This window comes from Protobothrops mucrosquamatus, unplaced genomic scaffold (genome assembly GCF_001527695.2).
Source record: "Protobothrops mucrosquamatus isolate PMUCROS unplaced genomic scaffold, P.Mucros_1.0 scaffold482, whole genome shotgun sequence".
NCBI classification, from domain to species: Eukaryota; Metazoa; Chordata; class Lepidosauria; order Squamata; family Viperidae; genus Protobothrops; species Protobothrops mucrosquamatus.
Genome location: NW_015386802.1, coordinates 497,190 through 523,065, shown reverse-complemented (window position 1 = coordinate 523,065; position 25,876 = coordinate 497,190). Strand labels below are relative to the sequence as shown.

The 25,876-nt window shown below is 37.3% G+C and overlaps 1 protein-coding gene across 1 annotated transcript in view; it reads left to right on the top strand.

Annotated features, from left to right (window-relative positions):
* Window positions 1-25,876, top strand: part of PTPRN2 (protein tyrosine phosphatase receptor type N2) — a 519,027-nt gene that overhangs the window by 7,779 nt on the left and 485,372 nt on the right. The window contains exons 3-6 of the mRNA XM_029284276.1: window positions 14,059-14,512; window positions 19,586-19,828; window positions 22,349-22,389; window positions 23,610-23,998. Of these exons, the coding sequence (XP_029140109.1) occupies window positions 14,059-14,512; window positions 19,586-19,828; window positions 22,349-22,389; window positions 23,610-23,998 (1,127 nt within the window). The remainder of the gene's footprint in view (window positions 1-14,058; window positions 14,513-19,585; window positions 19,829-22,348; window positions 22,390-23,609; window positions 23,999-25,876) is intronic.

Sequence of the window (25,876 nt, the reverse complement as noted above, 5' to 3'; positions counted from 1 at the left end):
GAAGCTTCTTCATGTCTAATTAGATGGTGGGGGAAATGGAAGGATTTATACTCCTTGCAAACAGCTGGTCACTTGCATTTTTTTAGAGACTCATTGATGCCACCTGGAGGTTTATCTGTGTCCTCAGGGTCACCTGAGTAGTGCAAATGGGTGTGGAGCCTTTTTGGAACTGTTGAAAGGACTGTGTTGAAGACTGGAGATGGATAATATCGTATCCCTTCCCTTCTGTTGAGAGAGGGCTGTTCAATTTTGACAAATATGGCGTCTATCTTGAAAAGAATGGCTGAGTCTTGTCCTGATGGGTTTGTTCTCCTGTTTTGTGCAATGCATTTATGAAGTGGTTATTTTGTTTTCCCAATGTACACATCTGCACATGGCTCACTCCATGGTACTGCATATACCATGTTGCTCAATAATAGTAATTGCTAGAGGACCTTGGAGTCCTAGTGGACAATCCCTTAAATATGAGCCAGCAGTGTACTGCAGCTGCCCAAAAAACCAACACAGTCCTAGGCTGCATTAATAGAGGGATAGAATCAAGATCATGTAAAGTATTAGTACCACCTTATAATGTCTTGGTAAGACCATACTTGGAATATTGCATACAGGTTTGGTTTCTATTATATAAAAAAGATGTTGAGACTCTAGAAGGAATGCAGAGAAGAGCAACAAAGATGATTAGGGGACTGGAGGCTAAAATGTATGAAGAACAGTTATAGGAATTGGGCTCTAGTCTAATGAAGAGAAGAACTAAGGGTAACATGACAGCAGTATGTCAATGTAGTTTTACAATAAGGTATAATTAGTTCAACTGGTTTTGTTATCTTCCTAGTTTGCCCCTGGATGCTGATGATAATATAATGGTGCATTTGATATTATCTAATATTTATGTAAGCAATATAATACTTATCATTTATATTATGAAAACAGGGCAATACCTTATTTTAGTCCACAGGAGATTTATGACGTGTTTTTAAGGCAAAGTGATATGAAACACTAAGTATGATAACTGTTAAGCATTAATTTAAGATATTGATTAAAAGTGCTACCTAATTAATATGCAGTGATTCCCCAGATAATATGCAGCTGTAATGCCTTCTTTAAAATGTTTTTATTCCACCTGGCAAAATTAGGAGTAAGATCTTGAAAGGTGATAATGATAGAAATTTGCATTTTCTTTCCTTTCCCAGCTAAAAAAAACCCCCAAGCTTAACCAATCTCTGACATAGGTTATTATCACCTGCTCAGCAGAAGGTTCAAATAAATAATTCTTCTCTTTCAGTTTAAATAAATGTTTATGGCCATGTGGTACCATTTATCATAAATTTCAGAAAAGCAAAAATATCTGGTGGTGCCCCAAAGGTGCTTTAGAATAGAATAGAGCTGGAAGGTCTTGGAGGTTTTCTAGTCCAGCCCCATGCTCAAGCACCATCTGAGACAGGTGAATGTCTAGTCTCTTCTTAAAAATCTTCAGTGATGGAGCATCCACGATTTCTGACGGCAAGTGTTCCACTGGTTAATTGTCCTCATTTTCAGGAAGTTTCTCATTAGTTCTAGGTTGCTTCTCTCTTTGGTCAGTTTCCATCCATTGTTTCTTGTCCTGCCCTCTGGTCTTTGAAGAATACCATGGCTCTTGCTCCCCTCTGGCCTCCATCTGCCCAAGGCCCGAGCTCGGCATGCCTGGCTGGCCAGTGACGGGCTGGGGAGCGCGGGACGTCCTGGGGCAGCCCGGTGGCAGCTGCCCCAGGATGAGGGGTAGGCAGGGTGGGCACTCCCAATGTCCACAGGGGAAGAAGCGGCGTGGAGGCTCCATGCCCAGCCCAGGCACAGCACAGCATGGAAAGTGAGGCAGCAGCCCCATGTGTGTCCCCGTGCACGAGTGTGCCCCTGCCCTGCCAGGCAAGTGGAGCCGCGGCATCTGCAGCAGAAGAGTGCAGGGGGTAGCTGCTGTGGCTCCCACCTTATAGATGAAGTCCCTTGGGTGACCTTGGTCCAGTCATTCTTTCTCAGCCCAGCCCACTCCCAGGATTGTTGTTGTGGGGAACATAGGAGGAGAGAGGTGTGTTGGATATGTTCACTACCTTGAGTTATTGGTAAAAATAAGAGTCAGGATATAAACAAAATAAAATCTATAGGATTTAATTTCTTGTGATTTATATACACACATATAGTTCAGTGTTTGATATAAGCAGACAAATGTGAATTTACCAAAAGATGGACTATTTATTTAAAAGGCAATCTATGTGATAAAACAAATGATTGGTAGATGCCTTCTACTTTAACTGCATTTACAGCAAAACAGATTGTTCCCCATTTGGTAATCAGCCTGTAATCTATCCCATTATGTAGCAATTGTACAATCAGGCTTCAAAGGTAAAATCATTACAAGGTTTCATCAAAAAAGAGTCTTGGATCCTTCCCCCCCTTCTTTTGGTTTATCATCTGTATTCTGTATGGTGCCTTTAACTAGAAGGTGTTAATTAGCAGCCTTCATTATGCAGTTCCTCTGAAGTAGCTTTTAGAATTATTTCAAAGCTTCAGTGTATATCACAGAGGGAAAAAAGGTTATGTAAGAGTCTTAGCATGATGAACTATCTTCTCTTGTAAATCATTGGTGGTTTCATGATATATTAACAGCAATTACTCTTAGGGCTGTTGGTTGCTTAATGTTACCCTTGTTTCTGAAGTTGGCAAGAGATAAGTAAAAGAGAATAAAAAATCATTTAAATGATTTTATGGATGATATTCAAAAAACCCCAACATTTTCTAATGTAGCCAAGGAAATGGAATATATGCCATGAACCTGCAGTTGATACATTTCTGTAATATAACAGCACTTGGGGAGGGTGTAAAATAAAGATTTATGTAGTATGAATAATCTTATGATTAGATCATATATATTCTGAATAGTTTTTGATAACGAAATGTACTAATTGTGAATCAGATCAGCAAGGTATTAAAACATCAAAACTTTACATGCAGTTTTGTGTTTGTTAAAATACTTCGCTGTGGCATCATCGAGTTCTGTCCTCTTCATTCTCATCGGTCTTTGTCTGGGAAATATTACATACCAGTTTTCCACAAACTGATTCTGGATCATACATTTGGGACTTCAACTTCCTTTATTCCCCTTAAATTTTTATTCAGCACAGCTGTTGACAGTGTTTTAGAGCAGGGGTTCCCAAATTCTGGGCCGCAGCCCACAACTGGGCTGTGGCCTATTTGGAACCGGTCCTCATGAGTGCATACCCAGGCCGGCTGGTTCCCCTCTTCCCCCCTGCTGGACTGCCAAACCATTAGGGCTGGGGACTGCTACTTTAGAAAAAACAAACAAATAATAATAATAATAATAATAATAATAATAATAATAATAATAATAATAATAATAATAATAGTAATAATAATAATAATAAATCCTTTATCAAAGTATAATATGTATACAGTGAAATTGACTGAGCCTCCCTCTACAGATATGCTGTATCTTAGCATATTTCCACAGCCCCTCCCATCAGAATGCCCAATAGCAACCCATTCCCATAACTACAAAAGGGAATTCGAAGTATTTTTCTTAATCTTCTCAAAAATAGGTTATAAAAAGTATTGAAGGCTGAAGGCATGAGAGCATTTAACTATTCGGGGGGGGGGGTGTTGGTCCAAAGTTTCAAAGTAGTGATTATTCTTCTAATTTATCACTATTAAATTATTTATAAAATTTCTACTCCAGTGTTTAGTGGAAGGCAATTTTACTGATCAATAAACTAACAAAAAAGACAAAGATACAATCTCTGCACTCTCTAAGGCTCAAATTCTTCACACTGATGAACACTAACATTTTAAAAATTTATTTGACTAATCACCCTCCTATGATTGCCTGCAATCAGGCAGGATTTCAATCAGTTCTGCTGCTTCATGATCCAAACCCTCATTTTTATATTATTTTATTTGATTTTTATATTTTATTTTAGACACATGGCTGTTTTCTTCCTGCTTCTGCCTGAGAAATATGCAAGTTCTTCAGCAATAAGAGGAGAAAATTGCTAACAAAACCAGCAACAAAGATGATTAGGGGACTGGAGGCTAAAGCATATAAGGAAAGGCTGCTGGAATTGGGTATGTCTAGTTTAATGAAGAGAAGGACGAGGGGGGACATGATAGCAGTGTTCCAATATCTCAGGGGCTCCCACAAAGAAGAGGGAGTCAAGTTATTCTCCAAGGCTCCTGAAGGCAGGACAAGAAGCAACGGATGGAAACTAATCAAGGAGAGAAGCAACCTAGAACTAAGGAGAAACTTCCTGATAGTTAGAACAATTAACCAGTGGAACAACCTGCCTCCAGAAGTGGTGAATGCTCCAACACTGGAAGTTTTTAAGAAGAGACTGGACAGCCATTTGTCTGAAATGGTATAGAGTTTCCTGCCTGAGCAGGGGGTTGGATTAGATGACCTCCAAGGTCCCTTCCAACTTTTTTATTATTACTACTATTATTATTATTATTATTATTATTATTATTATTATTATTATTATTATTATTATTATTATTATTATTATTATTATTATTATTATTATTATTATTATTATCTGCCAGAGATCATGCAAACTAGCATGAATGACTATTTAAGGATATACCTATCTAGAGCATGTGATAAACAGATCTGTTTACTGTATGTGACTTCTGATTACAATCTCCAACGAAGCATTTTAGTCTTAAGATCAATAAACAAGAAATGTCTTGTTTCTTGAGGCCAAGAACGCATAGGTTCCTGGTTTCTAAGCCAGCAACTTAACCTTTACACCAGGGATGTCAAACTGCCGACCTGCGGGCCGGACATGACACCAGGAAATCGCACCCATCCCATTGCCGGCAATGGGGAAAAAGCTCCGATATGTTGCGTGACGTCACATGACGTTGTGAGTTTGACATGTCTGCTTTACACCAAACTAGTTCTCAAATCGGCATGATATCCATTAAGCTTTTACATAGTATATTGAAAGTTTTATATATTGATATAATATTTCTTCTAATATTTAAGAAAGAAAAATGCTTACAAGCTGCTAAACTTTGCCAGTATGAAATATGCAAAGGCAAAATTATGCAGAACAAGAAGTCAAGATTTAATCTCATTGGATATTTCTTTGATGAAATCCAATTAATTTTACTCTCTTTGACAAGCCCTTCTCAAAAGGTGGAGCTAAGCTGGGCACTTTCTAACCCTCAATTATAGAATCCAAACAAAATTTCATTAGTTCTGGACATAGTCTCAAAAATTATTTTCTCATTTAAAATGAATACTCAATATCGCTTTCCAAATGCAATTTTAAATCCATAATTAGGGTAAAGATAATTAAATTACTTCTAGTAGTTACTTTTTCATGTAGTGGACCATCATTTTTGTTGATGACATCTGAGAAACTTTTTTTTATCCTTTTTCAAAAAATAGATGGCTTCTCACATAAGCCTGTAGCACATTTTTTTTAAATAGTAACACGATAACGTTAGTATTTTGTTTGTCAAATTCTTCAAGGAACATTATGTAAATAGACAAACTTAAATAATATTATAAGCCATTCATTGTTTTAATATTCATCTATAATGGTATATGGGAAAGTCCTAGGGAAATAGGGTGAAGAGATGCTGCTTATGGAATGGTCAACTAAGAGAGTGCATAATCATGACTGGACAATGGGTGGAGCAAGAGACTTAGAAAGGATCCTCCCTGATTTTTCAGACTGTAAAGGCAATGGCAGGAGGTTTGTACTTCCAAGATTTTGTTACTGTAACTTTGCAATAAAGTAGATTTAGCCTATCTGATCATGTTTCCTGTCTGGTCTACCTGGTAAGGCTGACAACATCATCTTATGAATCAGAAGTCACTTTTTGAGCCTTTAATGTATAGTATCACAGTCTCTTGTGATGATAGGTGGCAAACCAAGTTTTTTCATAAAAATACTACAGAAAACTGAATAAAAAATAATATTCAGTTGACTTGTTTATCTTTCCTATCAAGTAAAGTTTGCTTATGATTTTAACTAGTGACATTTTAAATGGTTGTGAATTTTCTTGAGTGCCTTATGTACTCTCTAGATAATTAAATTACTTCTAGTACTTACTTTTTCATGTAGTGCACCATCATTTTTGTTGATGACATCTGAGAAACCATTTTAGCCACTTAAATGTGAATAGTCTAATATTCACCAGTTTGAAAGGAATGAAATAATGTGCACCTCTTTGACATTTTCTTTCTGATGGGTCACTTGCTTATCTAAAGTTAGCGGGTGGTATGTCATAGTCAATCTGACTTTATATTTCAAGATAATGTTCTGTTCTTTTTGTTCATGTGGAATATTATCTAGGTCATTTACATAATTCATGGTGGGTCAACAAAAGTATATTTTGGAATATGTGAAAAAATAAAATTTATCCTCATTCAAGTGATAGTTCAACTTAACAGGAAGTTTAGAAATATTAGTAGGAAAACCTGAGTGAATATTAACTCCATCTGCTCAAAGCATATTCAATCATTTCTTCCATCGTGGAATTGAAAGGGACATTCAGTAATTGCTATATTATAAACTATCAAAACATATCATGGATTTAGAATAGAAAAGTGGGTTGCTTCCAAACTAAGATAATTACAGTTATTTCCTATTAGAACAAATTATTGGATTAGGTTAAGTCACGACTAACATTTTGCATGATTCACATTGCCATACAACAAATGCAATTAAATTAATTGCAGCATACTTTTTAATAAGAAACTATGATATAGCTTTAATATTATTTTAAGATTAAATCATCTTTTGACAAACATGATTTATTCTTTTTTCTGCAGTTATCATTTAGGTTTATTTATGTGTACCAGGTTATCTGGCAGTATTTTAATATAATATTATTTTTCATAAGAGTTTCTCATATTGCATAGGCTTCATTAACAGAGGGATAGAATCAAGATCATGTGAAGTATTAACACCACTTTACAATGCCTTGGTAAGGCCACATTTAGAATACTGCATCCAGTTTTGGTCACCACGATGTAAAAAAGATGTTGAGACTCTAGAAAGAGTACAGAGAAGAGCAACAAAGATGATCAGGGGACTGGAGGCTAAAACACATAAGGAACGGCTGCTGGAATTGGGTATGTCTAGTTTAATAATGAGAAAGACGAGGGAGGACACGATAGCAGTGTTCCAATATCTCAGGAGCTGCCACACAGAAGAGGGAGTCAAGCTATTCTCCAAAGCGCCTGAAGGCAGGACAAGAAGCAACGGATGGAAACTAATCAAGGAGACAAGCAACCTACAGCTAAGGAGAAACTTCCTGACAGTTAGAACTATTAACCAGTGGAACAACCTGCCTCCAGAAGCGGTGAATGCTCCAACACTGGAAGTTTTAAAGAAGAGACTGGACAGCCATTTGTCCGAAATGGTATAGGGTTTCCTGCCTGAGCAGGGGGTTGGACTAGATGACCTCAAAGGTCTCTTCCAACTTTATTATTATTGTTGTTGTTGTTGTTAAGGATCATCGCACAGTCAGCCAGATGTTCAGACTGGATTTGGCATTTTTGTCTACCTATCGAGTCCTTACCAAGGACCTGGGATAGGCAGATGTGGATGTTTGATGGTATTACAGATATCGTCACAGGATGGAAGCAGTTCCTATTAAGGCCGCCTTTTTCAATTGACTAATGGTGAATTTGTCAATGCCAATGGTGTTCAAGTGGTGCTCCAGTTGTTTTGGGATTGCATCCAAGGCGCCTATTACTATTGGTACTACCCTTGCTTGCCTTTGCCACAGTCTTTCTATTTCTATTTGTAGGTCTTTGTATTTTGTATTTTTTTTTTTTTTTTTTTTTTTTTTTTTTTTTTTTTTTTTTTTTTGTTTTTTTTTTTTTTTTTTTTTTTTTTTTTTTTATTATTATTATTATTATTATTATTATTATTATTATTATTATTATTATTATTATTTACCAATATATAATTACTTATGTGTAATAGTCACAAGCAGCTATAAGCATCTGAACCTGATGATCTTGTTCAGAAAAGATCAAAGTTTTGTTGCCCTTATTAATATAATTTTGAATCAAATATAACTTTTTCAGTATTGTTCTATGTATCTCCCATTCCACAGATGTGGGAAGTTGACCAGAATGTTGTAGGAGAAGGACTGGTAAAACCGGGGGGAGGATTAAAATGAGGGATCAGCCTAGAATCCCTATGTCGTGACAAAGAATTCAGTCCAATCCATCCTTAACTGCCATTGAACCTTATTTAATTCTAACCAGGTGCTGACTGTTTGTTGAGAAGACTCCTGTGTGTAGGCTTTTATCAATAAATCAGTTCAGTTGAACCTAGTGGACCTAGTTTTTCAAATATGATGTAAGTCAGGATATATTTTGAGTCCCTTAAATTTTCAGGTTGGAAAATCTTGCAGAATACACAAGAATTATTTTAGATAATCATTGAGGACAAATTATTTAAATAATCTTCAAGCATAGAGAATTTCAGAATTCCTATAAATCTAAACATTATCAGAAGTGAGCTGAACTTACAATGAAATAATTTTGGACTGTCCAGGCAATAAAACAGCAACAAAAACCAGACTGACAATATATTCTGAAACACATACAGGATTCAGTCAAACTTCTGACAAAAGTCAGGACAAGCTCAGCTCCTATTTCAGCTACTTTATGGAAATCAACACTATCCCAGAGACTATCTGTGCTGGAGGTAATTATTGACCAATAGAATCCCATGGGAAGTGATACTGATTTTTACCACTTTTCAGTAAATAGTGTGCCCCCTTAGGTAGCAATAACTGCAACTATATGTTTCTGATAAATGTTGATCATTCCTGCACATTGGCTTGGAGAAATTTGAGGCCATTCTTCCTTATCCAATACCTTTAACTCAGGGATGTTGATGGGTTTCCTTGCATGAACTATCCACTTCAAGTCCCTCCACAACATTTCTACAGGATTAAAAATAAGACTTTGACTTGGCCATTCCAAAACATTAATTTTCTTATGCTTTAGCTATTTTTTGGTTGTACGACTGGCATGTTTTGGGTTGTTATTTTGCTTCAACTTTCCTTGAACTTCAATTCACGGACAGACATCCTGATATTTTCCTGTAAATTTGCTGGTATAATTCAGAACTCATAGTTCTCTCAATAATGGCAAGCTGCTTGGTCAGAGGCAGAAAACCAAGCCCAAACCATGATATTGTACTAAGGCAGTGGTGGTAAACCTATGGCGCAGGTGCCAGAGGCGGCACTCAGAGCACTCTCTGTGGGCACGCACCCCGTCGCCCCAATCCTAGGCCTTCATCTGGGTTTTATAAAACCTTTTCGCTTTAGGCCTCCGCCGTCGTGTGCAAAAAAAAAGGTTCAATCAATCAATCAATTTCAACGTCTTGCAGGAAAAAAAAAGATCTTGCAAAGTTGGAATTGATTGATTGAACTTTTTAGTCCCACCCAGTCTGCTGTTACCACCGCAGCCATGCCCACCCAATGGGCCACACCCAGCCAACTGGCCACGCCCAGCCAATGGGCCACACCCACCTGGCACCCGACGATGCATAAGTGGGTTTTGGGTTGCAGTTTGGGCACTCGGTCTGTAAAAGGTTCACCATCACTGCACTAAGGTAATCCTTGATTTACGACTGAAATTCATTCCAGAATTATCATTGTAAATCATGTATTAAGCAGGTCACCATGTGACTGCATCCAATTTTGTGTCCTTTTTGCAGCGTTTGTTAAACTAGCGTCACAGTCCCTAAGTGAATGCTGCATTTGTTAAGCAAACCCATTGTACCTATTGGAAAACACCTAGAAGTAAAGGCCAGTTTCTGGCAAAAAAAGTAATAAGTTGTAGCCACGTGACTGTGGGACATTGCAAATGGCTATAAATGCAGGCTGGTTGCCAACTGCCCAAAATGTGATCTGGTGATCTCAGGGTGGGAGGCTATTAGAACTTCAAAATCAAGTCATAAGTAGCTATGGAGAGTGTTTGTTGTAAATTTGACTGTTGCTAAGCAACCATAGTCTAGGACACAGGTTGGCAACCTGCGGCTCCGGAGCCACATGCGGCTCTTTGAGCCTTCCCCTGTGGCTCCCAGCCTCCTCTGCCATTTGCAGAGAGAGACAGAGACAGAGAGGCACTTGCACTTCCCTGCTTCTCTCTCTCTCTCTCTCTCTCTCTCTCTCTCTGTGTGTGTGTGTGTGTGTGTGTGTGTGTAAAAGACAGTGGACTCACGGTGTTCTCCGACAAGCTGAAAAGCTTCTCTGCAGGAAGCAGGAAGCAGGAAGGGCAGGAGAGAGCTAGCTAGCCCAGCTATGCTGACTCAGGAATTCTGGGAGTTGAAGTCCATGAGTCATAAAAGAGCTGAGGTTGCCTACCCCTGAGCTTGTTGGAGAACAGCTTGAAGCCAGCTTGCCAGGTGAGCAGAAGATCCGAGAGAGGGAGAGAGAGGGGGAAGGGGACTGGCAGACCAAGGGCAGAAAGAGAGAGAGGGAGGGAGGGAGAGACAGAGAGACCCTTTTGACATCTAAAATGAAGATAACACTGCATATATCCTTTTTTACCTTTATGATATATATACCTTTATCATAAAGGTAAAAAAGGATATATGCAGTGTTATCTTCATTTTAGATGTCAAAAGGGTTTTGCGGCTCCCAGTGTTTTGTTTTTGGTGGGAAACGGGTCCAAGTGGCTCTTTGAGTGTTTTGGGTTGTCTACCCCTGGTCTAGGACTACCTGTACCAGTTTCACAGATGAGTTAAGATTTTTATGCTGGAATGTAGTCTTTGCTCTTTTTTTGCCAAACATAAAGCTTTTCATGATTTTTTTTTTGTAATTTTAATCTGTTTTTTATATTTATAATTGTCTTCATATTTGCATATTTTATTGCATTGTAAGCCACTCAGATTCACCTTGAACTGCAAGATGGGTGCCAATAAATTTAATAATAAATAAATAAAGCTTTAGGCCAACAATTTATATTTGATTTGGTCATCCCTCTTTCCATAGCAGATCATGTTTTAGAACATATTTAGGTCATATTAAAATATTGAAAATTCAAAGGGATTCACAGACTTTTAAGCACCACTATATGGTCTAGGTCAGGGGTCTTCAAACTTGCCCCTTTTATGATTGTGGATTTCAACTCCGAGAATTCCTCAGCCAAAATAGTGAATTTTCCCTACAACAATGACAAGGAATACTGAATAATACTACGCCTCTGTCCAGGCAGTAACTTGCCAATGATTGTTTTAAATTTAATACTGCAACTGCAGGTTACATATGAGCATACATATTTTCAACCTCTGTGACTTTGGACTGATTGCCAGAAGTGAGGATATTTTCTAACTAGGCTTTACTATTGTTTATATCATATTTTTAATTAGGATTTTTTGAATAGCATTTCAGACTGCTGGATTGTGACCTGGCAAGCTGTTCTCTTGATACCAGCTTAGCATGCGATTGACACTTCCACCCAATTTGTATATGACTGCTTGAGGTTTCTGTCTTGTTCTTGTCAACAGACTCGTTTGCTAAAAGAATGTCAGGGATTTTTTTTTAAAAAAAATCCCTTGTATTTTAGAATGTTCAGACTTTTCTCTCCGTGTTTAAAATCCATACTCAGTGATCCAGACTGTATATTTTGCAAACAAGAAGACCTCCAAGATGCCTTCCAACCCTGTTATTCTATGTTTTGTGTTCAATAAGGTTTTGTGTCATAGGAACAGAGTACTCTGCCTTAGCTGATTGCCTAGGTTTGGTTGTCTTGTCATATGGAAAAGTGGCACCATGATGGAAAAAGTGATATTGAAAGAACCACAATCTTTCTGAAAAGGATCTTCTGATCACAGAGAAGTTTCCGTGAAATAGCTCTTCCCATTTGCCTTTCCTTTCATTGCATTCAAAAAAAAGAAAGAAGATAATCTCTTCCTCTTCAGGAACAATTGGGGGAAAGGTGATATTCAGAATTGGGCAATGATGTCCTGTTTTGCATCTGCATTTCTGCAAATAAACTTCACAAATGCAATTTCTCTATGTTGTTATTATTATTATTATTATTATCATTATTATTATTATTATTATTATTATTATTATTATTATTATTATTATTATTATTATTATTATTATTATTATTATTATTATTATTATTATTAAATTTATATCCCGCCCTTCTCCTTGCGGACTCAGGGCGGCTGACAATCGATTAAAAATACACAAATGACAATTACAGGATTAAAATTAATTAAAAAGAAATATTTAAGTATAGTCTAATTTAAAATATAATTAAAACCCCTCTAAAAATTACCCTAGGCCAGTCCTGCAAGCTGGAATAACCAAGTCTTAAGGGCGCGGCGGAAGGAAGGGAGATCAGGGATCACCCTGATCTCTGGGGGCAGTTCATTCCAGAGGGTGGGAGCTCCCACAGAGAAGGCCCTCCCCCTTGGGGTCGCCAGCCGGCACTGTCTGGCCGANGTAGGGCGTCTCGGTCCAGAAAAGGTCGCAACTGGTGAATCAGACGAACCTGATAAAACGCCCCCCTGGTCACGGCCGCCAACTGATCATCCAGTGTCAGCCGTGGATCCAGGAGGACACCCAAGTTGCGTACCCGATCCGAGGGAGCCAGTGTTTCGCCCCCTATAGTCAGCGATGGAATCAGCTGACTATGCCGAGGTGCCGGTAACCACAGCCACTCGGTCTTGGATGGGTTGAGCCTGAGTCTGTTCCTCCCCATCCAGACCCTCACGGCCTCCAGACATCGGGTCATCACGTCAAGGGCATCATTGGGGTGGCCCAGGGTGGATATGTACAACTGAGTATCATCAGCGTACTGATGGAAATCCATCCCAAAGCCACGAATGATCTCCCCCAGCGGCTTCACATAAATATTGAACAGAAGCGGAGAGAGGACCGACCCCTGTGGGACCCCACAAGTTAGGGGCCTTGGGGTCGACCTCTGTCCCCCTCTGTTCCTCTGCAAACCAGCATTAATTTAGTTTCAACCCACTTTATTTCTTCTATATTTTATACCATTCTGGATGTGAATTATATTACTGAAATAATGTTCAAAGATACATTAGAAAACAACAAAGATGTTTTGTCTTTAAGTTATTTAAATTTGGATTGATTGATTGATTACATGATGTAATGTTATGTGGGAATGACCTTGGGAGACACTGGGAGGGTGGGAAGATATGGTGGCTAGGGAACAATCAGATAAGGGGCTGGGGGTCCGCAGCTGCCTAAGGGCAGAGAAAGAAACTCAGAAAGGATACTTCCTAACTTATCAGGCTGTAAAAAAGAAATGGTGAAAGATTTGTACTTTCAGACTGAAAGCAGAATTAGCTCATCTGGTCTGTTTCCTGCCTGTTTTACCTGGGAGGGCTGACATGTGCCATCAAATTATTGCTAACCATTAGCGACCACATGGATTTTTCTTCATACTGTTTACATTTTACCATTACCTTAATAACAATTCATAAGATTTTTTTTATAAATGTGGATTTTTTCCTTCCTTCCCTTCTGAATTTCTGGTTATTTTCCATAACCTTTAACTCTAGGATCCTTCAGTGACCATATAGATTGCTGATATATTCTTTCCATCTTTTTAGTATATTTCTGCTTCATTTTCATAGGTTTGGAATTTTCTTTGCATTTTAAGAAAGAACATGAGAATTTTAATTTTAACTAAACTTAAGATCAAGCTTCTATCATTCTGAATGCTCAGAAGCCAGAATGATGAAAAGTTAAGATATTAGTTTCAATGGCTTCATAAATCCCTCTTTAAATATAGGAAAAGTAGGTTGGTAAAATATCCCTATGCCCTAGTGCAAAATAAGCAAACCATAAGGCATGTTTTTATATTGTATATAAAGATTGAAAAAGAATCAGTTGATAAATATAACATAGATTATTTTCTCTCTGCCCAAAACAAAAGAATCAACTATATGCATTCCTACAAAGTTGAATTTTATAATCATCATGTTGCTTGATTATAATAGATTAACATAAGAATAATTCTAATGCCATTTACCTTTTTTCTGTTAGGTTGGCAATATTCCACCAAGGACCATGATCAACTATATGATGCAGAATTCTAATGGAAAAACTCCTGGTATGACCTATACAGTACCTGTCCATTCAAAGTATATTGAAAACATTCCTGCAAGGACCTTCAGCAAATCACAGATGGATACATTTCAACTAAAACCTGAAGAACAATTAGACAGGAATGATCTATTGATGACACTTAATGCATATATCACTCAGAAATTATCAGCCAAAAACCTTGATGGACGTTCATCTGTTAGCAGGACTAAAGAAACTTCTCCTTATGGCAATAGGGCTAAACCTCTTCACAATGATCAGTTTGATGGAATAATGTCCAAAGAAAAGCTAGGAAGTTTTGAGATGAAACCACAGTTTCTACAGAGGCCAGTATCTGGATTGGTGTCTGGATCTACAAAAAATGATTTGAAGCTTTCTCTAAGTCCAATAGATGGTAAGGGATTCAAATATATTATCTGTATATGCTTGTTCATCTTATTTTTGTTTTTGTTTCCTTTTAATTCAGTGATTTTCAAGCGGTGTTCAGGGAACCCTGGGGTTCTTTAGAACTGATTTAAATTCAAAAATTGCTTAGATAGAAATGTAATAATGATAGACAAGCACCTCAGAAGTTCATGTTAATGAGCTTGATGAGAGGGGCAGTATACATTTCAGGATGGATCAATAATCTAATGTGTTATAGAGAGACCGAACAAGATTTAAGCTAAAGCTTATCCCATGGAATGAGATAACAACAGATAAGGATCATGACAATTACTGTAATTTCTCAGTCCCCTTCAGAATTGCAGTTTCTTCAGTTAAGAACTGCAGTATAAAGTCCTAAATGGCCAGTTTGAAATTACCATTCAGGTTTGATATTCATATACAGATCTTTTTTGTCATATCTCTTCAAGTACATTGTACGGCAATGGAACGGGCTCAAATGCTCTACTCTGAATTATGGCAAGTAAGGAATGAGGGAAATCCTGCTCCACCCTTCTTGTAGAACAGTGGTTCTCAACCTATGGGTCAGGACCCCATTTGGGGTCGATCGACCATTTCACGGGGGTCGCCAAGCAAGGCTGTGCGCCATTTTTTCCCCCCTTTTCCGGCGGGTGCCTTACCTCCCTTGAGCTGGGCCAGCTGGTGGTCGGCCTGCTCCGTCTCTGCCGCTTGCCAGCTATGCCTCAGCCGGCGCAGGAGGCGGAACCACGCATGCGCGGTGCTCCCGGGCAGGGAAAGTCCTCGACTTACGACCGGTTGGGTAGTCCTCGACTTACGACCGGTTTAGTCCTCGACTTATGACCGGTTTAGTCCTCGACTTACTACCAGTTGGGGGTCGCAGCATTAAAAAGGTTGAGAACCACTGTTGTAGAACTTAGAATCATGGACTGATGCTCCAATAATATGCATGGACACAGTTTATTTTCTTCAAATTGACAAAACTGGTGACACATTAATTCCTTAGCAGAAGCTTTGAGTATCACATAGCCATGTTTTGATGTGTTTTTTTCTTTATGCATCTCCTTTGTACTGTATGCTTTCATTTTCTTTTGCTGTGAAAGCACAAAATCAATTGAAGTGTTCTCTTTAATGAGAAGAAAGCCTAGTGAGGACATTCCTAAAGTGACAGCATTCATGGTGAGGCACCTGTCTGATAATAGCTTTCAAAAGCAAAATGGAATGTAAATGCAAGTGCAGGTGACACCACACATCTCAGGAATAGGTCTACCATTAAAGCAAACTATGCCCATGCTGGTTTCATTATCATATGCAGTCCTTTTTCACCTTTCTTAGCAGGAGTCTACATAGAGCTGGGTACTTAACACTTCCAGAGAATGATGTGCTGCAAAATGTATTGGATTTTGCATGACTTTCCACAGGCATAATGGGACCTGATAAAACTTTTGTGATGTGTAGATACAATGCTGTGAATGCATTAAAAAAAAAACTCCTTTAATACTTTTGTTTTGTAAATTTGGACTTTCATTGCTGCAACTGAGGAGATGTTAACATTATCTTTTTGCTTCATTCAATTATGTATTCATTTTTAAGATGATTCACATACCAAATATACCCAGCTATTTTTGCCAGCTTTTTTAAAGTTTAAATATTTGTAAGGTATGGAGTATTTTTCAGAACTATTGCTATTTATGCCGTTAAATCTGCAGTAAGTATTTTTTTGACATTGGAGAAAGACTTTTTCATAATAGCAGGAATACATCGTTTGGGGGAGGGGGGTAGGTTTTACATACAGATATCAGTTACTTTTAATAAGAAGTTTTATCTCCTGGAAATGTTCCTTTAATGGACTGCATCCTAGTGAGTGCTCAGAGTGAGAGACAGCACACCATAGACAAAGGTTTTTTTTCCCCCTCTCTATTTTGGCTTTACATATTCAATTAGAAAGATCAGCTGTTTAGTGGACTCTGGAGTTGGATGTTGGACATTCATTTTCTATTTCATTTCTTTTCCTTTACTTTTATTTTTCTTGAGATTTCAACTTTGCTTTGCTATTTAGATGATGAGATTTTTGGGGGGTGGAATTAGAGAGATAAGGCCTAATAGAAAAAAAAGCAAAAGAAATTGAAGTGAAAGAGAACAGGAATGAAATGCCTAGGTTCTTTTACACAACCCAGAGTTTTACTGGACAGCTAGTTGTGATATAAATGGAACTAATGTTTCAAACAAGCAAAATATATAAAGAAATACTAAAATTTATTTTAATAAGCCTATGTTGACATATAAATATTTGAGGTAGCATTGTGAGCTTTTCCTAATTGATCCTATTTCACTACAAGTTACTAGTTTCAGAGCAAAATCCTTATCTTTGAGTTTATTGTATCCAGAATAAGGGATATTGTGCTGGCTTCTTATGCTGGCTGAGTTTTATGTAGTTGGCTTACAAAACTGCTATGAGAGCTCTGCTTTAGGAATAGATTTGTGTGTGTTCTTTACTAATTTTGTAAATAACTCATGGTGCCGAACATACCTAATACTCCTTCCTTGATCTATTTTGCCCACAACAACCTTGTGTGATGAGTTGAGCTGAGAGATTGACTGGCCCAAGATCACCCAGCTAACTTTCATACCTAAGAAAGACTAGAACTCACCGTCTCTCAGTTTCTACCTTGATCTCTTAACTACTAACCAAACTGGAATAACTACTATATGTCTAATGGATTAATACCAAATTGTTTAATCATATCAACATTGCCTATGATAATCTTACCAGGTAGGATTTTAGAATTCAAACTTAGAAACAATCTTAGAACTTGACTTCCTGATTCAGAGTCTTTTCTTGAATGTGAGAAAGTAAATTTAAAATCATATGTGGAAGCCCAAGTGGAGGAAAAAGAGGGAGAAAAGGAACCTGAATAAAAATTGCACAATATTCAGGGATATATTTATCTTCAAAATGGCTATGGCAGCATCACACATGCATAGTTAACTTAACCCATGATGGGGATTCATATAATACATAAGAGTTACAAATTAATCACATATGCTACATTTGCACACCATGTAAAATTAGTTTGGTTAGTTAGTCCTTTAGTACATTGTGTGAATATCAACTAAATTTCTCATTATGATATAGATGCAAATGATATAGATGCAAATTAATTCTTAATAGCACAAACATTTTTTATATTTAAATATACATCAATATTAATATTTCTTTCATCTTGATTATATATTCATGACTAAATAGGTTTTCTAATACATGGGGTATATATTCTCATATAATATATAGGAATGAATGCTTTATTTGGCCAAGTGTGATTAGACACTCAAGGAATTTGACTGCAGTGCAGAGAATCTCAATGTACATGCAAAGCAACAGAACCTCCCCCTCCCCCTCCCCCTCCTCCTCCCCCTCCTCCTCCTCCTCCTCCTCCTTCTTCTTCTTCTTCTTCTTCTTCTTCTTCTTCTTCTTCTTCTTCTTCTTCTTCTTCTTCTTCTTCTTCTTCTTCTTCTTCTTCTTCTTCTTCTTCTCTTGGAAGCCAAACTGAGAAAGTTCAAGAGCTGGCTGCTACAAAATTATCCCATTTTTTTCATTGCTTTCAGGCATAGGTTAAAATACTGAAAATTCCTGGGCTCCACCCAAAAGCAATGGTGCTAATTATAGATAGCTGAAAAAATGCTTACTAAAGAGCAATAATTTATTGACTTAAATTGTTGATATTTTAACTTTCAAGAATCTGTTTAATAAGGATATATATTCTATTGCTGGTATAGCCATTACTGTTATTCCTATTTTCAAGTTCTAATACATTGTATGATTATTGCTCTTGATAAGCATTTATTATATATTACCTAGATTCTAGCAGTCCAAGATCACTCAGTTGGTTTTGTGCAGGAGGAAGGAGTAGTACTCAGTCTCCCAGCTTAAAGCCTATTGCTTTAAGTCAGTGGTTCTCAACCTTTTTAATGCCGCGACCCCAACCGGTCATAAGTCGAGGACTAAACCGGTTGTAAGTCGAGGACTAAACCGGTTGTAAGTCGAGGACTAAACTGGTCTTAAGTCAAGGACTACCCAACCGGTCGTAAGTCGAGGACTTTCCCTGCCCGGGAGCGCCGCACATGCGTGGTTCCGCCCCCTGCGCCGGCCGAGGCATAGCTGGCAAGCAGCAGAGACGGAGCAGGCCGACCACCAGCTGGCCCAGCCCAAGGGAGGTAAGGCACCCGCCGGAAAAGGGGGAAAAATGGCAGACAAAAAAATGGCAGACAAAAAAAATGGTGGACAGCCTTGCTTGGCGACCCCCGTGAAATGGTCAATCGACCCCAAATGGGGTCCCAACCCACAGGTTGAGAACCACTGCTTTAAGTGCTACACCAAATCATAGCTGAGATTTAGTACAGGGCAAGTGTTGATGTAGAACAGAGTTCACCCACCTTTCTGGCTTTGCAGACTGGCAGGGGGAAGAGAGGATGGTTCTGGGTGAGCAGCAGGCACACGTACCCGCTTCTCGTGCAAATGGAGTATGCGCTCCCCCACTGCTCGCACAAGTGGGGATGTACACACACGCATTTGCCTACCACTTCTGCTGCTCAGTTCCTAACGGCACATGACCCAGTAGTGGGCTGTGGTGCAGAGGTTGGGGACCCCTGTAGAATGAAGTAAATGTCCATTTATGGGATAATTGTTGGATGCAATCATTTTATTGTATTCAAGAATATTAGTTTATTGGTCTGGGTATGAGTATATTTCACTATCAGTTCATGTCAAATTGATTGCTTCAGTAGGCATTGTTTGCAATTATATAATTACTTATATAAGAAAATAATTTTAAAAATTAATTCAATTGAATCAATTCAGTAAACATATTAGGAAAAAGAACAAATATTTCTAAAGTTATATTTATGAATACCTATTAGCATTGAATAATACAATAAGGACTTGTAGATAATTAAATATTTCCTATTGAAGACTGCAGCTAAAGCAGCGATGCTTTGTTTCTCTTTTTCTTATGCATAATATTAAACTTTTCACAAGTAATCAAGCTTCCCTCCCCTCTTTCTTAAGAAATATTTATTCAAGACGTTTTGAGAGACCTGAGGAAACATCGTGTGGATGTAGATAAACTGAGCCCACTGGAGCTGGACAAGATGGCCGATATCATTGCTGAAGCTGTTCAAATCGTTGATACAAATGAAGAAAAAAGCAACGCCACTGGGAAGGTTGAAGGAGAGAGAACTGCAACAGGAGTGGATGGAGAAGGAGAATACAATTATGAAATGGGAGGGAATGAAGGTTTTCATGTGCGAGGTATTATATTCAGTACAGTAGTTTCCTTTATTTTAATTTTTTTACATAATCAGATTAAAATACCTTGTAAAGTATTACCAAGAGAAAAAAAACAACCTTATTTTTTCTCCTGCTTTCCTTTTTCCCTTGTTGTGATTATGGCGTGTTCAAGGATGGGGCTGGTAATTATCACTCGGTTGTAATTTGATCCAGATGATAATTGAGTACAAATGGTGCTGTGACACTATTCATTCGTAGACATTTGTATTAGAGAACTAGGATTAGGGTAATGTGAAGATTGGGTAGTGTCTTTCAGAGGAAAACTTTCTGAGCAAAGAAAAGTCTTAAGTGGTTTTTCCTCTTACCAACTAATTTTTAAGGAACATTTGCAGTGGAAATTCAGGGGGTGGAAAAAGAGTATAAGATAGTGTGAGATTTTACTCTCGGGATCCTGCGCCTGCAGGATGAACTTATTCCTCTCCAGAGGAATGGACTGGTAATGTACGTTGAACACCATCAACGGACCTCGCTCAGATAGAGAAACACACGGACAACATGTTTCTTCAGGTGAGATGGCATGCGAGAGCTCCGAAAAGCCTCTGTGCCTCTCTTTTATTGGTCTATAAANCCATATATGGAGCGAGAAACAAGAAACCAGGAGACACTAAATCATTCTTTAGCTTACGTATCAGAAACTTAGGGTCTTCATGCAGGCCTTTTCTGGGAAATTAGTCCCAATTTAAGAAACGAAACTTAACAGAGGGGATGAGCTCATTGTATGGACAAGGAACAAAGCCTACAGGCATTTCATAGGAAACGAAACTTATGTTAGAGATGAAACCTATAGCAGTGGAAAAGTACCCAGGGATATATTCATAGGGTATTTTGCTGATGATTGCAACAAGATAGGACTGCTTAAAACCTTTAGATATAGATGCACCCCTTAAAACCAGTGTTGTATTTAAAATTAGTGATCATTCTTTGTTGCTTTACTGATAGTGACTAACTTGAGTTTTATTTATTTAACTCTAATATAAATGTGATTAAATTTGGAACTAGCTATCGCGTATTATTTATTTATTTATTTATTAATTTTTTACGCCAGCCATCTCCCCTATAAGGTGTCTCTGGGCAGCTTACAAATTATAAAACAGGTAGAAAAATAATTGAAATATTAAAACATTAAAGCTACATAGATTAAGATTTTAAAACCTCTACTGAAACCAAAAGTAAGAGACGGATGGGTGAGGATGAGGTTTTCTTACCCCATCAACCACCTCCAGCAGTAGTGCCCTCCTCCAGGCCACAGCCCGACCAGCAAAGCCAAGTTTTAATACCTTTCCAGGAGGCCAAAACGTTTGAAGCAGTTCTCACCTCTGGTAACAGAGTGGTATATCCTCCAAATATATAGGTTAGGTGTGGTCTGAGTGGTACAAAAAGGAAGCCCTTGGAAATCAATAGGACTTAAATAGTCATGATTAACTTTACCACCACTGATTGCAAGTGTGTGTCAGTTTAACTAAGCACTAAATATTTCAAATGATACATCCATTAAACACAAAGAGGCAAATCTTTTTGAGAATAATTTTCAAGTTTATGAATAAATTTTGTTCTATAAGAATGGTGTGTTCTTGAATTCAGGGCCTTCCTGTTATTAATTAATATTTATTACTTTGGTCTATGCTGCTTGTTTCTCAAGACTGTGAGCAACTTACAGATAATAAAGCTTGCAGCATCATTGTTCATTGACACATGAGCTAGGAATCTAGATAGCATGTGTGTGAATGTATCTGTCTATCTATCATGGTTGTTACTTATATATGAAGCACACATGAAGTTCAAAGGATCTGTCATTAATTTATTCTTAATTCACAGAAATGCATAAATGCATCTTTTACTATACTACAGATTTTCTTGTTCCTGTCCTTGTTTGTGCAATAGAGTATTCCCCTATGTTATTTATTTATTAAATTTATATGCCACCTATCTTGTTATCAAGCAACTCTGAGAGGCTTGCAACAGATAAAACCAACAATATAGAACATTAAAATTAACAAAAAATATTTAAGATAGGAACAAGGGTGGAGGTGGAGTCTTAATCCAGTATTTAATAATGTAGTGTTACTATAACTCTGAAGTAATTATTTCTAAGTGTGAAATAAAAGACATCAGAAAACCCTTTTCTTGAGAAACACCTGAGTCATAAATCCACTGCAGTTTCTCATTTATTACTGTAAACATTTTTTCTGGCTAGCAGGACAAACTATTGATTTTTTTCCAGGCACTGATAAACAGAGGTAAATTCGTCAGCCTTACTATTGAACTAATTAATGTAATGCACTCTTACAGCATGGCTTCAATTGATCTTGCATTAGCAAAGTGTCCAAATGGAGTTGAAGTGACAAACTTGATCTATGTTTTTACTTTTGTCATTTAGCCACAACATCTTAATGTTTACTGTACAGTAATAACGTCACATTGTATAGAAAACCAAAGCAATATCTGTGTTTTATGTCTCACAATAAATGCTTGTTTCCACAGATAAGGGGGCATGGAACATTGCTGCGGAGATTAAAAAAGAGGTAAGTTAACAACACAAATTCCTACCATATATATTTCTTCTTAACATACAGGGAAAATAAGATATTCTAAACATAATAAAAATGGTTTAGTTTTGATAGGATAACAAAGCAGGGGGGGGGGCTGGACTAGAAGACCTCCAAGGTCCCTTCCAGCTCTATTCTATTCTAAAGCAATGCCAATGAGGATTCATTGTAGTGACTTAATTCTACTGATTTGTCACTACTGCAAGTACTCAACATAACTAAACAATCAAAATATTTAATGTAGGCTGAAAGGTTTAACTCGTGCCATTAGCAATATATTTGATTCAGTCATATAAATCTGTTTAGGATTGCAGTGATTTAATCTAAATTCTTCCTATTCAGAATGATTTCCCCCTCTGACCAATGAAAACCCAAATGGAGAGCAGAATATATCAAAATGATTTAGTTGTTAAGTAGAATATTGTCCCTAGAATAATGCTAATTAAAAGTCATCCCAAAATTGCTAGAATATATATTTGCTAGGACTGGTGGAGAATATATAGTTACCCAGCTTGGATCAAATAATTTGGATGAAGAACATTATTGGGAACATTCTGTTAGCAATGGAGCTAGCAAGTGTATTTTGCATAGGAAAATAGCTGGTTTTCATAGCAGTTTTCCTGTGCCCAAAATCCATAAAGTATACTTAAGGATATTATTTTCTTCAGCACTGAAAAAATGATACTATATGTTGGTAAGATCTGAAGAACTAAAACTAAAAAGAGTTTTTACAACTAAAAAGAGTTTTCACTGTGGTATATACAGCTAAAACCATTTTGCTTAAAATGTGGTTTTAAGATAAGGTTTACTGCTATAAATTCTTCCAAGCTATGAATTAATGTTTTGAAATTTGTTAGCAAACAACAGTGAGTGTTTTCATGGAGACCCATAAAAGAGAGATGTTTGGAAACATATGTCCCGAAATGTGTGGCCTCTTGAAAAATAAATACAATTAAGTTGAAAAGTGGGATTTTTTTCTTTGTTCTTTAGTATAGCCTAGGATGTGTTTAAGTTAACTTTCAGCTTAGATGAATTCCAGGGTTTTTCATCCTCAATAAAGACTACCAACATAAAAACTGCTAAAATAATTCTTACAGCATAAGCTTTCTGTAAACTCTATACTATAAAGCTGAACTGATGAATTAGACACAAGCAACTATAATAAGCTAGATGTATTTGTTGTTTGTTTATTATAGGAGGACCATCTAGATTCAAAGGTACCAGATTTCCTAAGTAAGAATATGGTTCCTGAAAATCTGCCAAGGTCATATTTCTCCAAAGAACCATTTAAAACAGAAATGAAAAAATCAGATGATTTAGACCTCTCTTCTTCATCTGAAGAAGTCAAGGTTGGGATTGAAAATGTGAAGAGCGAAACCTTCTCAAGAGAACTGACTGCTCAGAAAAAAGCAGAGTCTGAACCCATCTCCAAGGAGCTAAGTGAGCTTCATCACTGGATTAAGAATATGTGGCTCCAAGACGAAAGTGTTTATGAAGCAGCTCAAGGAAAGATCGGGGAAGGCCTCAAGTTAGATGCAAAGTCTTCCAAAGTGGAAGAATATGGCTACATCATGACAGAGAAAGAGTAAGTATGGATATTAAAATTTTATTTATGAACTTGCTGTCCATTGATGATAGAATAATTATTTAGAATTTGATTTAGGTGTAATTTGCACACTGCCTCCTAAAGCATGTTTTCCCAACAATATAGTTGGATCATTTTTGCCTAATCTGGTATCTTTGGGAAGTGTTGGATAGCAATTTCCAGATTTTTCCCTTTTGGGAAAAAAAAAAAGTCAGAATACGGTTTTCTTGGCTGATGTCTCTCCCCAGTTGCTTTGCTAAAAAAGTAATAGCTTATATATTTCCTATGTAAATGTTTAAAAGAAAGACTATTTGTCTGCCTCACACATTGTTCTTTTCTGGTCCAGTGATGTGCAGGCAGAAGTATTAATGGCTTGAAAGATATGTGTTTTAAATATTAGACTTCACAGTAGAAAACATGATAAATATTATACATTATTTTTTCTCCCTAATTTATTATATTCATATTTGAATTAGAACAGTTCTATATCTCTTCCTAAACTCAATAGTTTTTTTAAAGAAAATTTTATGGAGGTCAGTGAACTTTGAACTGAATCATTGTCTAAGCTTTTCTTTTTCTTTTTTTTAAAGACTAAGCTAAAGCATTTGTGCTCTGACATTTGTACACAGGTCTCACTATTAAAGATCATTTATTCTTTAATATTTCCCTTCCTATTTTTCTGCTTTTGAAGAAACAAATAAAGAGCTATGCTATGGAACTTGGATTTGTTCAATTACATTATTTCAGTTCTTGCTTCTGTTCTTTATCATACATAGACCACCGGGTTATTATTACATGAAATTAAATGCATAGGGGCAGTTTTGGTGGGAGAATATTGAAGAGTGTGTGGAGAATGTAAGTACTGTATGTGCTGAAATTCTCTAAAACAAGCAAAGTGTTTTCCCCACTCTAGTTATAATTACAGACCCGAAGTAAGGAAATACATGTAAGTGCACCATTTTTTCTCAACATTTTCACATTTTCAAGTCTACTTTGTTAAAAAAAAAAGTAAAACGGTAAAGGTTTCCCTTATCCAGTTGTGTCCAACTCTAGGCATCAGTGTTCATCTCTGATTCACAATCAAAGAGTCAGAATTGTCCAAAAATGCTTCCATGGTCATGTGGCCAGCATGACCATATGCTGAAGGCACATAGAACACTGCTACTTTCCCACCAAAGTGGTACCTATTTATCTACTTACATTTACATGCTTTCGAATTGCTAGGTTGGTAAGAGTTCGGGCAAGGATGGGAGTGCACCCCATCAGGCACTACTTGGGTCTCAAACTGCCAATCTTCTGGCCGACAAGCCCAGCATCTTAATTGCTTGGTCATTGCGCCTTCTTACTTCATTATAAAAGTATCCCTCTTTTTAATCCTGCTATTCCTCTTGAAATTGTACATTGTAGTTTTTGTATCTTAGAATTGTATTGGTTATAGATGTACCCGGCCACGCGTTGCTGTGGCTCAGTCTGATTAAATGGAAAAGAAAGAATTGGAAATTTGGAAATCGTAAATGGATCATAAATTGGAAACATTGAAATGGAATCGTAAAATCGTAGCATGTGTTGCTTTCACGTCCACCAGATGGTGCTGTTTTTCAAAAAAGCATGTTTTACCTGTCACAGGTGTGACGTCTATATAATATAGATATATAAAAACACGCGTGCACTCGAATGCAACGTTGTGTTAAAATTTCAAAGCAATCGGTGAAGAACTTTCGGAGATTTAAGATTTTGAACAAACAAACATTTACATTTTTATTTATATAGCTAATAAAGAAATGAAACTTTCAGCAAAAACCAGTGTTCTGTTGACAAAAGAGAACTTAGATGTAGGGAGGTTAATAACTTGAAGTTTGTTTTGCTTTGTAAGCTCAG